This window comes from Leptodactylus fuscus, chromosome 1 (genome assembly GCF_031893055.1).
Source record: "Leptodactylus fuscus isolate aLepFus1 chromosome 1, aLepFus1.hap2, whole genome shotgun sequence".
NCBI lineage: Eukaryota > Metazoa > Chordata > Amphibia > Anura > Leptodactylidae > Leptodactylus > Leptodactylus fuscus.
In genome coordinates, this window is record NC_134265.1 from 74275643 (window position 1) to 74290971 (window position 15329).

The following is a 15329-nucleotide window of genomic DNA, read 5'->3' on the forward strand; positions in this document are numbered from 1 at the left end:
ATGACCGCCCGTGCTTCCGTGGCCGCAAAAATGGACAAGAATAGAAGTAGTCCTGAGTTTTGCGGCCTTGACTGTTGGCACATGTAATACACGGTCATGTGCATGGACTAACAGAAAAGAATAGGTTAGTGTGCAAACTTAGCAAACTGTTATGTGCAAGGGGTCTCACTGTGCAGTATTTTTCAAAACCTGCCTAACAAAATTACTGTACAGTAACATGGAAATGCCATTAATCTTGGTCCCTAAATGCCTATACAAGTTAGATGGGTTTTTTTTTGTTTTTTTTTTAAGCACTATAAGCCATTTGTTCCTTACCTACAGTCTGTAAATTTTGATTTCATAACCAGCATCAACTGAGTTTTACGGCGTTACTTGTTTAATCCTTCTGGAATTTAGTCATTTCTTCATTTCCTTTTTTTTTTTTTAGGGTGCCACATTGATCAGTTTTCTGCCATTGCAGTTGAATGACTCCCAGAATATCATCTGCTCACCCCTTTGCTGTAATTTGTCAGTATAACATCTGGCTCCCAGGTTTACTACATTGATGTAATCTTGGCTTAGTCTCTCATTTGTCCTCATATTCTCCGTATCTCTAAACTTTCAGTAGTGTAACAGGATAAGAATGCACCCTATCTTGACAAAGCCTCAGCTGGCTCTTGCACTGTAGATAGCTGGAGCATTCAGCCAACAACTATTCTTCCTGACCGTGGCATACAGTTGTGGCTAAAAGTTTTTATTCTGACACAGATTTTGGTTTGACAAAGTTAGACATAGTTAGCCGTTTTAGTGTTTATAGACCTTTAGTTAGATTTTTCTATGGTATGCTGAAGTACAATTATAAGCATATCATAGGTTTTTAAACTTTCACTGACAAATATCAAGTTTATACAATTAATCCATATTATAGTGTTTAGCCTTAGTTTTCAATTCGCCCTGAATTGCTGGATGGCAACTCATTGCTTGGAGCTTATCACAATTTCTTAGGCACTTAGTTATTACTTTTGCCTTGTGACATGGGCCATTCATGCTGGAAAAAGTATTGCTCTTCATCATGTTGCTCCTGGATAGTTGTGAGAACATTCTCATGGGAGATGTTTAGATACCACTCTTTATTCTTGGCCCACTCTACTGAATGAAAAGCAACCCCAAACATGAATGACCTAGGACTCTCTGGACAACCACGCTTCTGTAGAAAGTACAGGAATAGGATGGCAGAGAACTAGGGTAAAGTTATTTTCTCTGATGAAGACCTTTCAGGTGGTTTCGGACATCTTGAAGAATGATTGTCCAGAGAAGAAAAGGTGAGATACCACAAGTCCTGTGTAATGCCAAAAATAAAGCATCCCCAGACCATTCATGTGTGGGGTTGCTTTTCAACCAAGGAAGTAGGTTCCCTCACTAAAACACTGTCTTGGGGAACAAAATATTGAAATATTGCGTTCATGGCAAGACTCTCCAGATCTCAATCCTTTTGAGAACTTGTTGGCAATCTTTAAAAAGTGGATAGACAAACAAAAAACTAATTTTGATAAACTCCAACCACCAGCAAAATTGGGTTGCCACGAATCAGGATTTGGCAAAGAAGCGGATGAATTGCGTAAAAAAAAAAAACGGCTTTGCTCTTCACTGTAAATAGGAAGTCTTTGCATACACTTGATATATTTGTCAATACAATTGTAAAAACCTATGAAATGCTTATAGGTTTACTTAAGTATACCACTATTTTTTTTATTTTGCTTACTTATATAGCGCCAACATATTCCGCAACAAATTACAGACATTCTCGATCACTGTCCCATATAGGGATCACAGTCTTCATTCCCTATTAGTATGTCTTTTAAGTGTGGGAGAGTTCCTGGAAGAAACCCACACAAACACAAGGAGAACATACAAACTCCTTGCAGATGTTGTCCCTTGTTGGACTCATACCTACGACCCCAACGAGCAACCGTGGAGCCCCATAGAATCATTTGACCAAAAAATCTAAAGCTAGTGAAGCACCAACCTTCATGAAAACCAAAAGTTATGTCAGTCTCCAAACTACAACCATAACTGTACATGCAAGCTTAGCTTGGTAAGGACTTTTATTCCTAAAGAACTTCCAGCTGTTATTTTTTGTTATTTTGTCATATGTAGACCGGACACCAGTTTTGCTATTCGATCTATGAGACTGACATTGAAGCACTCATAGGAATGCGTACAATAGGCATCAAAATGCTGCATATTTGTTTCCTTCCTATGCCACCATGTTACACTGTGATGTGACTATTACCATCATTAATTCATTCAATTAATCATTAATATTGTGCTATTTAGGCTTCATTCACATATAAGTTGGAGGCTCTGTTAGGAGTAGCTCCCATAAAAAAGGTCGGAAAAAATAGGGAAGCATACTGGTTAATATGATCCGTCAAGTGCTGTGTCTGTCATGCAAAAGATCTGACACTTGCCTTATCTTTGTTGCTCTGCTCCTATAACAGAAGTAATTCATATGTGAAATTCAGTGTATGAAAAAATAACTGCATATATTTGCACATCCTTTTTTAAAACATTTTTTTTTTTTCAGTAAACTTATACTGTAGGATAAGATAAGATAAGATAATCCTTTAATAGTCCCACAGTGGGGAAATTTCAGTATGTTTCAGCTGCATAGTAATACAGATACATGATAATACACAGTAATATATTACAGACGTAGACACACATATGCTGAGAAAGATATACTAGGAGTCCATAACAGCTAAGGAACAGAGAAGAAAGAAGGAGGACATTCATAATCATTAGTATTCTGTGCGGAGTGATCTTCGCTTGGTCTGATGTAGATTATACAGCCTGGTCGCGGTTGGAAGGAAGGACTTGCGATAGCGCTCCTTCTCACACTTGGGGTGAAGCAGACGGTCACTTACAGTGCTGCCAAGTGCCATCAAGGTCTCATACATGGGGTGGGATTTGTTCTCCCGCATGGAGGTCACCACGGACAGTATCCTTCTGTCACCCACCACCTGTACTGGGTCCAAGGGGCTCCCCAGGACAGAGCTGGCCCTCCTGATCAGCCTGTCAAGTCTATTTCTGTCCCTGGTTGATATACTGCTCCTCCAGCAGGCTACACCGAAAAAGATGGCTGAGGCAACCACAGAGTTGAAGAAGGCCCTAAGAAGTGTCCCCTGGACTCCGAAGGCCCTCAGCCTCCTGAGCAGGTAGAGTCTGCTGTGGCCCTTTCTGTGCAGCGCCTCCAGGTGATCAGCCCAGTCTAGTTTATTATTGAGGAGCACACCCAGATACTTATAGGTCCTGACTATCTCAATGCATGTTCCTTGGATCTCCACCGGGGTCGGAGCACTCCTCCGTTTCCCAAAGTCCACCACCATCAACTTGGTCTTCCCAGCATTAATCCTGAGGTGGTTCAGCTGGCACCATTCAACAAAGTCCCAGTTTAAGTCTCTGTACTCCCTATCGTCGCCATCAGTGATAAGGCCGACTATAGCAGAGTCATCGGAGTACTTCTGTAAGTAACAGCTGGATGAGTAGTGCCTAAAGTCAGCAGTGTACAGTGTGAAGAGAAATGGGGCAAGAACTGTACCTTGTGGTGCCCCCGTACTACAGATCACAGTGTCAGACACACAGTCCCGGGCTCTCACATACTGAGGGCGGGTTGTCAGGTAGTCTAGGATCCAGTTGGACAGGTGATCGTCCACTCCACCAAGGTTCAGCTTCTCCCTCAGTAGCTCTGGCTGAATGGTGTTGAAAGCACTGGAGAAATCAAAGAACATTATTCTCACAGTGTTCCCGGGTTTCTCCAGGTGAGAGAGAGCTCTATGAAGAAGGTGGATGATGGCGTCATCTACCCCAATGCCCGGCCGGCAGGCAAACTGGAGGGGGTCCAGAGCGGAGCTCACTAGGGGGCGTAGGTGTGTCAGGACCAGTCTCTCTAGGACCTTCATCAGGTGGGATGTCGGTAGTCATTGTAGTCCATCGGGTTGGGTTTCTTTGGGACTGGTACCACACAAGATGTTTTCCACAGTTGAGGTACCACTCCCAGCTTTTAGACTCATATTGTACATGTGCGTAATAATACCACACTACGGTATAACTACGGTATATAGGCACATATAGGATGTGAACTCGCCCTAACCTCATTACATGTTTGGCAAAGCTCATCATAGTGATTGTAAAAAGCAAAATTCAAGGCAATGATCTGTGTATTAACCTAGAAGTGAACAGCTGACATGACTTGGTTTATGTATGATTTTAGAAATTCCTTTATAATTGGTTCTTGGAGATTAAATACTATACAAGTCTACATAGTCAAACACTACATACATATTTCACACCACTGCAACATATGTCTTTCTTCCACATAATCCAGCAGAGGGGTCTGCGTTCACGAAAAAGCAATCAGCCTGTCCGTATAGCATTTAATTATTCTTCCAGGCAGCGCTGCCGCTTCAGAGTTGGCTGGGGGATCGCAGTTCTATAAACTGTGACCAAGTGTTTCTGTCAGCTGTATTACATTAAAGTATCTGCCTGATTCATTAATACCTTCAAGTGTCTCTTGCCTTAGGACTTATTCTCATGGGAGACTTTTTCTCCAAGGTAAAAAAAACAAAAACGTAAAAAAGGCAGATGTTTTAATGCATCTACTGCACTAGATTGTCACTTGGGCCTCTCCTATCGGAATGATCATTCATTCTAACCTATTTTAAAACTGATAAAATATTCACCTTAAAAATGTTTCAAACTATAAACCCCCTTCAGTAGATGAAGGTGCGATCCTCGTCCTACCAATACTAGTCCTGATAAGCCATGTACAGTCTCTACTGGCTCCCCAATAAGCCAATATCAGCTAGGAGACCCTCTTTTTAGCGCACAGCCCTCTCACATTCTGATGACAATAGGCATCTTATAATGTCAACTAAGCCAAGTTATAGGTCTGAAACTTTTCAATGTGTCCTTTACATTTGTAGGAGTATCCTGAACAAGAAACCTTTATTTTTGCATTCACACTGAGTAAACGCGCGTGTATTTTTGCAAAATACACGTGTAAAAATACACGTGTAAAAATAAGACTCCCATTGACTTCAATGACATTTTACAGGCGTATTTTTACAGGCGTATTTTTACAAGCGTATTTTTACAGGCGTAAAAAAATATCATTGAAGTCAATGGGATAGCAAAATTTACAAGTGTAATTTTACTCTACAAAATAAGCTAGCGTTTACTCAGTGTGAACTTATTCTGGAAATTACATATTTAACACTGGTTTCACACCTGCGTTCAAGTTTCCATCCTGTAGGGCTACTTGGGGACCCCAAAAACTGAAACACTATCCACTTAAAAAGCGGTTACTCACTATAATGGGGTCCGTTGGGTTTCCACCAAAAACCGCGGAGATAAAAGCCCTGCGGAATGGGGGATGGAGTTTTGTACTGAGACTCAAACACTAATGTGAACCTAATATTGGGGAATCATCCACCACCAACATTTATCTGTCAAAACCATGTTACAGAGCACATTACACTAATAAACAACACACCTTTGTTATGCAATGTCCCTTTTTTTTGTAGATTTGGAGAAAACCAACTTTGAATACTTATTTAAATGAGGCAGTTGGTGCACTGGGGGTGGGCCTTCAGCCCCCTTTCCCCACCATCTCCTGACTGTGCCAACCCTATGCAGCGAGACATCGCCCATCCTACTTGGCAGCTGAAAATGCTTGGGGGGAGGTGGTAGGATACCTTTAATGGCCTAGACAGGTCAACAATGAGGTCATTTATGGAAACACCTGCACTGACCAGCTGAGACCTCCAGTGTACAGATATATAAAGGCAATGTCCCTTAATACAGCACATTATAGCCATGCCATGTTGCATTTCAGCTGCCATTCAAGCATTTTTGTCTCAATAATCTAAAATGTAAATGGTATGGGTTAATGCACCCTTTACATTGAGATTATTTAAAGGGAACTAGCAGGCTGTTTAGGACCCCTAAACCACCAGCATGTCGTGAAGCAGCAGAGGCGAGTACCCAAACCTCTGATTTTACTGCTGCACATTCTCTGCACTTGGAGTGCATGCGCAATGAAGCGAGGTGTACTGACCTCAGTTTTATTGTACACAGGGCAAGTCCCCTTGGATTAATCTCTGAGAACGCCTTCAAGCTTTGATTCCTAAAGACACTGGTGACAAACAGTGACATGACACAGAGGTTTGTGACCCTAAACTCCAGCTGCTTAATGACAAGATGATGATTTAATGGTCCAAAACAGCGTGACAGGTTCCCTTTTAGACTGGTGTCACATGTTACAGTAATGTACCACATGTCAAAAAAAAAAAACAAAAAAAAAACGAATGGGTGCTATACAAAACATCAGAAAGAAATCCGAAATATGGAAAATATAACAGCATTTATTGAGACAATAATAAATACATATTTATACATAATTAAACACATAAAACAGATGAGACAAACACTAATAGATGTCAAACAAATGGCAGAGGTTGGAGAAATTACTAGGAAAACATAAATTATGCCTGTGTGACCTGCCCAGTGAGGCAAACAATTGCATACAATAGAAGAATTCTATACCATGATAGTAAAGGTCACTATGGACATATAAATAGTATTTATCCCCATTAAACGACCTGATCATGGTCACATCCAAGTCTTCCCACTAAGGACGAAGAATGACTGAATAGTAAATCTTATAACTCTATTACACATGTGTCTTGTGGAGTAGTAATGACCTCTGCCTGCTGACACCACACCCGGCGCGTTTCAGCAGCACCTTAGTGACCTTTAACATTATGGTTTAGCATTATGCAATTGTTTGCCTCACTGAGAAGGTAACAGGCATAATCTATGTCTCCCTAGTAATTTCTCTGACCTATGGGGCTAGGATATACTGTTTATTATATCATTGATCATGTTGGGATTATTGATATGATTGTTGTTTGTATATATGGACAATATATAATCTTGCTGTTAGTGGTGTTGCTGATATACCACATGGCAAAACAGTACACGTTCCAAAGCACTGAACCATGTAGGGTAACCCATAAAATAAGGCTAGGCTCACATGTGCACTGTATGAACGTTTGGGGATCCTCCTCCCTATTTCCCTTGAAAAGCACAGGGGGAAAAGTCCTGCAAGCAGCACTTATGTCCCTGCATTTTTCGAGCAGAAACCAGGCGGAACCCATTATGGTCTATAGTCTATAGTTTCCGTGGGCAACCGCATTTTAGGTGGATTGGATTTCTGTTTTTCAAGGTCCTCAAGTGGATCTGAAGAACGGAAAGCCAATCTCAGGTGTGAACTCAGAGTAAGTCATATTAATGATTTTATTTTTTTTCTCAGTGATTATTTTCTAGAGCTTAGTAGGTGAAATAACGGATGCCACGAGCTGAAATTTGTCAATGTAAACTTTTTTACATTCACAATTAAACATCCAATGGCATAAAAATACACAGATCATTTATTTGTCATGCTGAACAATGGTGACAATGATAAAGGTGTGCAGTAGTAAATGAACTTCAGTCGATTAGAAGGCTCCTCAGGGAACTAAACATTACTGGATATGTCAGCATATACCAATGGCACCTTTACTGAGAACTGTATGAAGGAACACTGCTGTCACTAAATCACTGTCACTGTGAATCCCAGCTCCCACTGAGGAAGCCGCCTGGAACAGAAAATATATGCAGCTAAAAACGGATAATTAACAAAACTCCCATGTTTCCAAAATGTTCTAGTTTGGTGGATTTGAACATCAAAGAGAAAACCGACCGCATGAGAAAAGCCCTTAATGAGAACAGTTATATTCTCATTCATATCAAAGATCTTAATCATAATCTTTCCCCAATCATACTGCGCCGATCATTATTCATATAGGCACGGCACCATAATCATGTAGTTACAGTTATTATGCTCTGTCCTAATACAACCAGAAGAAATACTCATTATCAAGCCTTATGTCTGTACAAAAGAAGAATGCATGGCAGGGAACGAGAGTCTGACGTTATATATATATTCTAATCAGCCCAGTATTCAAGTTCTAGGACTCTGCCCTGTGATGGAGGTCTTGAATATTTTACATTCTCCGACGGTAAACTAGTCGACTGGTTCAGGCAGGTTCATCCACCTTTTCTTTTACGTGCATGGGAAACTTGAGCTACATAAAAAGGGTTCTCCAGGCAAAACCGAAGGGGCGAAGATTTAAAAAAAAAAAAAAAAAAAAAAAAAGGAGAAGAGGAGATAGTCACCCACTCCCAGTGCTCTGTGGCGATTTTGGGTCCCTTATTCCATTCTATACCCGCACTGGCTAAAAATGGAAATGAGAGGGCTCAGGTGACTGCTGCGATCACTCATGGCCTAAGCAGTCACATTTTGTGTACTGGAGAGGTAACAACAGTTATGTCACTGGAATCCAACAAGTAACTGAAGAAGGCAATGATTGACCGCCGCATTCACCTGATTGACTTCACTTTCGGTCCAGTCATTTGAGGACCCAGTACTAGAACAGTGGACTGGGAGTAGGTGAGTAAGACCGGGTTCACACGATGTCTTTTGGCACGTAATGTGGCACGTAGACGCCGCGGGAGCTTTTGCGGGCCGTATACGCTCCGATTGTTTTTAATGGGAGCCGGTACCGTATACGCAGCGCTATTTTGCGGCCGTGATTTTGCGGTGGCCGCAAAATAGTGCCGCGTATACGGTACCGGCTCCCATTGAAAACAATGGGAGCGTACACGGCCCACAAAAGCTCCCGCGGCGTCTACGTGCCACATTACGTGCCAAAAGACATCGTGTGAACCCGGACTAAGGCTTCTTGTTTTATTTTAACCCAGCTTAGGTTTTCCAGTATGGCTGGAAAATTTCTTTAAATCCATAAAGTAGAATTAAATGGGGTGGCTCATCAAGAAAGTGAATGGTGACATTTTATGACTTACAGATTGCTGCACCTGCAAAACTACAGTCCAACACCACTATATTCACTTACTGTAAATGGTCACTAACTTTTCAACATAGTCAAGCCTGAAGAATCTCTCTAAAGAATCTCCCTTCTAGCTAATTTGCTGTTCACTCCCTGTTACTAAGGAAAGACTGTCATTAGTTATCTTCAAAATCAAGACATGTTCACACTGAGTGAACGGAGGAGGTGCTGATTTGCAGAGAGGAGCCTCTAAACGTCTGCACGAAGCTTTCCTTTCCAGTACACGGCAGGAACTAAAATAATTCTACAGCTTCTACAATGTATAGAGAATTTATTATGCACTTCCATATTCTTGTGGTATTCTGTATACTTGGGAAATTATTCAGACAGTATCGACAGTCATTACAGTAGCTTACAATAGCAAAAAAAAATAATGTAAATAGAATAGGTGTGTGATCTTTAGTGGTTTCTTAGGGATTAACAACTGGAAATGGTTTCTCTAGGATTGCACAACTGCACCATATACCAATGTTCATGCACTGGTAGCATAAATAAAGAAAACTAGTTAATGTTGTTTTTCCATATGGTAATCAAGCAGAAAGCTGCATTGTAAACTCAACGATTCCTACATGTAATTTAAATACTAAAAACTCATATCTGAGCGAACCTAAATCAATGTATGAGTAACAAACGTGAGGTCAGGTCCACTTTAACCATAGAGAAAATGGTGCAGCTGCATCTTGTGTCCTCATGTGACCTAAATGCTACCACCACCTCTCTACATTGAGTTAGCAGAGCACAGCAGAGGAAAGGATAAAGTGGTAGTAAGGGGTCTATAATGATGTCAATATGATGCAATCACTTGCATTAGGGAAGGAACCTCAGCAGTGGAGTGGATAAGTAATAGCTAAACGGATGGAGATGATAATATGTGGGGAAATTCTAGGCATTGTAGTTCTTTCCTTAACCTTAATGCTCCCTATAATATCTGCAGATAGCCCATAACATCAACCTAGATGTGCTGGGGGTTGTAGTTCTCTCCTTATACTGCTACCCTCAATCACTCCCTTCCCTGCAATGTCCTCTGATATTCCATAAAAAGAGCTTGGGCATGCTAGAACAAGTAACTCTCCCTCTCTCTATTCTCTTTTCAGTATTAGGCTATATTCACATGGACTTTGAGTCGATTTTGAAGAGACAGCGGTGGCCGCTTCTTTTTTGCAGGACACTGAAAGTAGAAGTATCTTGCTGCAGACTTCATAGCTTATTCATTCTGAAAACCCAAATAGCGAGACTACTGCCGATTAGCCCCATTGTTTCTGAGGTAATACACAGGGCCAGAATTTGGAGAGGAATCTTAAGCAGAAGACAACCTTAAATTCATCTTCACTTTCTGTCATGTGAATGGCCCCTTATGATTTTCTGCCGCAGCTGAGGGGTGTATTATAAGGTTATAATATTATAATTATATATTATAAAATAAAATATTATGATGGATTGATACTGACCTTTAAATATTGCTTACACTGATTATTATAATGAGCATATGTAAGGAATTTTATAAGAAAGACCTTTCACCACCTCCACCAACTCTGACTCTTTGCATCCATCAATAGTTGTAATTCCACTGATTCCAGGGCATTTTCCTGCATTTCCTCCTGTTGCAGAGCAATCACCGCTGTTAGTTTTAGCACCAAATATACCAATTAGACTCTCTACTGTCAGGTAAGGGGTCTTACTGTCTGTTACAGATGAGAGGAACGTCCACCTGACAGTAGAGAACCTAGCTGGTATACTTGGTGATGAAACGCTCAGGATGCAATGAGTCAGAGTTGGGCTAGATAAAAAATTCCAATTTCACCGGAGTCAGAGTTAGAGGTGAAGAAAGGTCCTCTGTGACACTAGTCTAAATGCAATTATCCTAAATAACAGAAAATTAAATAATTATACAAGTTTGCTCCCTTTGATTAAAAAACTTCATGTAATCTAAAAACTACATTTTTGTGACTATCTGCACACACTAAAAGCCTAATAAATCAATAAAATGACTCCTGGGGAATCTCTCAAACTAAACAAATTTGTTTTCAATCTAACAAACAAAACACAAATAATCTGCGAATGCTCGGGATTCTCATACTACGGGAAATGATTACTTGTGTTTCTAATGAGCCGTGAGATGCACAGAATCTGCCTCGTGCACGTGGGTTCTTAGCCATTGCTCCTAAGACCATCACAATCTGTTAACGGAATACATTAAACACCTAATTTAATTACATCTGCAAGAATAGAGGAACCTACTGAGAGCACTTTGTATGATTACAGGCACAAGTGAAAGGAACAGATCTATTGATCCGAACAGCTCCCAATTTACCTTCACACTGCTGATGGATGTGGCCTAAAATATATACATTTCTAGCGCTATCTTCCTCTCACACATACTGGTAAAATTGTTAACACTAACCTGTTATTAGGTTCAGTACAGATAGATGTCCCAAATGACAAAAGCTACATCAGCCTGAAACATGGTGGCATGAGATAGTTTTAAAAACAAGCAGGGCAATTTAAGATAAGTCTCCTTTGTGGCATCTTGCCACCTGACTGGCAAGTCACTCCATAACTGCATTTAAGGAAAGAGCTATCAATTGAGATAAAGCTGTATAACAATGGGAAGAGGAGCCGCACATCAGACTCATCTACTCATGGCCCAGCTCGGATGTAAGGGTTGTTCTCCGCCACTGAATTCAGGCAAACAAAAAATATCTGTATATTGGCCAGAGGTACCATCCCGAAAGTGGATCTGCTGAACTGAACTCATCAACTGTTCTGGCAGAATAAGCCATGAGTAAGGAGTCTGGTGCCCTGAAACGCGTAGGTGAGCTACATGTTTTTATTCATGGATCCATGCTATGTTTGGGTGTTTTGAACATGTATGGATTGAAAGTTGTTAGCCTATCATAACAGATATGGATATGCAGGCCTAACTAAGGAAGATGAAGATTTATTTTAGGCCACTGGTGGGGAGACAAAGATTTTGAGGTGTAGTCAGATTGTGATAGCCAACACCCTTGTAACACCTGTTTGAGAGTCCATGAAAAACAGACAGACAACATGGAAAAACTGGAAATGTTCTAGTGTTCTTTTTTTAATGAATTCACAGTCAGTCAGTCAGTCAAAAACAAAAAACCATACATGTGAATAGGAGATAGACATTTATTGTTCTGAAAGCTGCCATCTGAGGGCCATTCCAAAACATTCATCACACCACCATATTTTCATGTGAATAGAGCCTTAGACTTGTGTCCCTGGAGCTTGGAAGCAGAATACTATATTATATTGTATATAGACGACTGGGGGATGAATCTGTAAGTGTGTGAAGTTCTCTCACATTTGCAGGAAAATTGCTAGTCCAGAATAACAGTGTCAGCCATAGAAACCATGTCAGAAAGTTGGAAAGAGGAATCTAATTGGTTGCTATGGAAAATGTTTGCCCTTTTCCTTTATACGGAGCTATCCCAAAGTGAGACACGTAATGAGATGCTTGAAGAACAGGATGAAGTGCTAAGATGCACTGACTATGTGAGCAGAAAGTGAACCATAAAGGAGGTGAGGGTGATACGCTGGGACCAGCTTGGCTGCCAAGGTAGAAATGACCTGATGTGATAGAGACAGCCACAACAATCTGTCTGCTGGAGAACAACCAATCAAAACTACTGTAGCATAATGCAATGGAGCGCTCGGCATTCACGCAGCAAATTAACGGATGGCAGCCGAGGGGCGATCAATATCCCGAGAAGGGACAGAGCCTGTTACAGGAGCCAGCAGCCCATGTTACAAGCAGCTGGAGAATTCGACAATTTTGCGATTACTTATGAGCAGTTTTACAAGCAACCTATTGTGCCATAGATTTTAGTATCACAGGGAAAATTGTTGCTTATAAAACACCTTTATTTACTGATGTAAAACCGCAGGCGGTGCTAGAAGTGGTAATGGTGATGGTGATATGGGACAATCTAAGCGACTGCACCTTGGGTGTCAGTGAGTGACGTTCTAGAGCAATGGCTCAAGATACCGTTGCCCTAAGGCTCTGAAATAGAGCTGCTAAATCCATGTGATATAAGAGTTATGTACAGAGTGATGTTATACAGGTTCATGTTAAAGTGAACCTGGTGATTTCTGCTGCCCTATCTGAAAGCAGACATTGACAGCTTTCCCTATAGCAATGTGTACACAGAGAAAGCTGTGTGAGTGGAGAAAGCAGGACTCTCACCATCTTTCCTAGGAGTCCTCTCAGGATTTACTCAGCTTTTATCTCAGAAATCCTGCTCCAAGCCTAAATATAACAGAACACAGCTTCTCTACCTCTGTTATACACTGCTCTCAGGGCAGAGATCACATGACAGGTTCATTTTAAGCCATGTGGGATTGTCCAGCATCTTTAATCTGTATGCTTTAGTATTAAACTGCAGGCATAAAGACACGATGGCGGTCTTTTTACAACTTACGTGATTACAATGGGCAGAAATATGGATATTGTATAAAGCCTTACTCAAAAAGGACTTTCACCCAGGCAGAAATTTTGAAAAATATTAGAGAAATTTTACAGAAATTCTCACAGGTCCATTTTGAAAAAACAAATGAATTTTGACATTAATTTTGTTATCAAAATGATGAAAACCATCGCACTATAAGTCAGTAGGGACTGATGTATCTACAAAAATAATCCCCCTTCCAAACTGTAAACTACAATAGAATAGATGTCATTGCCATAAATGCGAGAATACAAGATGATAATTTTTCAGAGTCTACAGAAATGTGTGTGAGTACTTGCTAATAAAGTTAAGCAGTTTTAGGTCATTGTGTGTTAAAGCAGTTGCTCAAGGCTGCAATATTGAGCTGTATGTACTCTTCTCAGGCCAGCGACATAACATCCATTAGTCGCATGGCTATGCTGCAGCTCAGTCCTATTCAAATGAACAGAACTGGGCTGCAATAACAAACACAATCACTATACAATGTACAGCAGTGTGCTTGGTACTAAGGCACTCCTACTAAGGCATCTGTGCGTTAACAGCATCTGGGTGATTCGGGGGCAAGATCGGAGGTTTTGCCATGGCAGCCAGGACTGCCACCGAGCCTTTGTGCAATATGTTGCAATACAATGTATTAAATTGAGGATCAGCAGATCCAAGGTTCAAGTCCTGTTCTGGTATATATAAAAGAAAAGTTTAAAAAGTTAAAAATAAATAAATAAATAATAAAAACAATTTAAAAAACCACCACATTTCAATATAAAACACACAGCGTAAACAAAACAAACTAAAAGTAAACAAACATGTTAGTTCTCCCCATGTGTAGGGGTCCCCAACTATCCAAAAATAGCATTATTTACCCTGTTCAGTGAACATGGTAAGCATTTTAAATTTTTTAAAAAAAAACACAATGTGCAAATTAATGTATTTTGGTCACCTTACTTCCCCACAAAAAAGAAATGAAAAGTGATACCAAACATTGATACAAAAAAAACTACAACTTGCCCAGCAAATAAATAGTCATTACATAGTTCTGTCAAATAAATAATAGAAGAGTTAAGGGTGCCAGAATATGGGGACCTCATTTATTTTAAAAAAACAAACCAAACCGTAGTAAAATATAATATAGATTTGACATCGCCATATTCATAATTCATATAAAGAGCAATGGTGCCACACACTCAAGGAATTATATATACCGTATTTTCCGGACTATAAGGTGCACATAAAATCCTACGATTTCCTCAGAAATCGAAAGTGCGCCTTATAGTCCGGTGCGCCTTATATATGGATGGAAGCGGCGGCACGCGAGGAGTTAAGCAGCGGCCGCCGGCAAAGTCTGCACGCCGCTTCCATACATTGCAATGGGAGCATGCTATGAATTATGAAAAGTTGCTGAGAAATAATGTACTAACTATCCTGCATCCTTACACGGTTAAATGTTGGGTGTTCCAGACTTCTACCGTTTTACTGAAGTTGGTGGTGACAAAGTAACTACCATAAGTGCTCACTGTTGGGTTGTAATGAGGGAACATCATAACAGGTCATACTCTAGAAGCATACTTTAACATATGGTAAATATAACGGAGACTCACTCTTCGACGAAGTCTATCCCTTTCTTCACGGATGGCATTCATAGTAGATTTGGTCCTATTGAGATCTTCTTCTTTGCTGCAGAGCATGGCAGTGAGACTTTCATTTTCTTCCCGAAGACCAGCCAGCTCTTTCTCCCATCGTGACCTTTCTTCTGCCAAATTAGGATATAATTCCCGACCAAGGACACCCTCGATTTCTTCCACAGTCTGACAAAAAAAAGAATGGTACCATGAGATGAGAAAAGAGGAAAATGCAATGTTTTTTTTATTTCTTG

At 40.5% G+C, this 15329-nt stretch overlaps 1 protein-coding gene across 4 annotated transcripts in view; it reads right to left on the bottom strand.

Annotated features, from left to right (window-relative positions):
* MCC (MCC regulator of Wnt signaling pathway) overlaps nt 1-15329 on the bottom strand; it is a 204642-nt gene that overhangs the window by 42220 nt on the left and 147093 nt on the right. For all 4 annotated transcript variants that reach the window (XM_075272226.1, XM_075272230.1, XM_075272238.1 and 1 more), the window contains one exon: nt 15055-15261. In XM_075272226.1, the coding sequence (XP_075128327.1) occupies nt 15055-15261 (207 nt within the window). The remainder of the gene's footprint in view (nt 1-15054; nt 15262-15329) is intronic.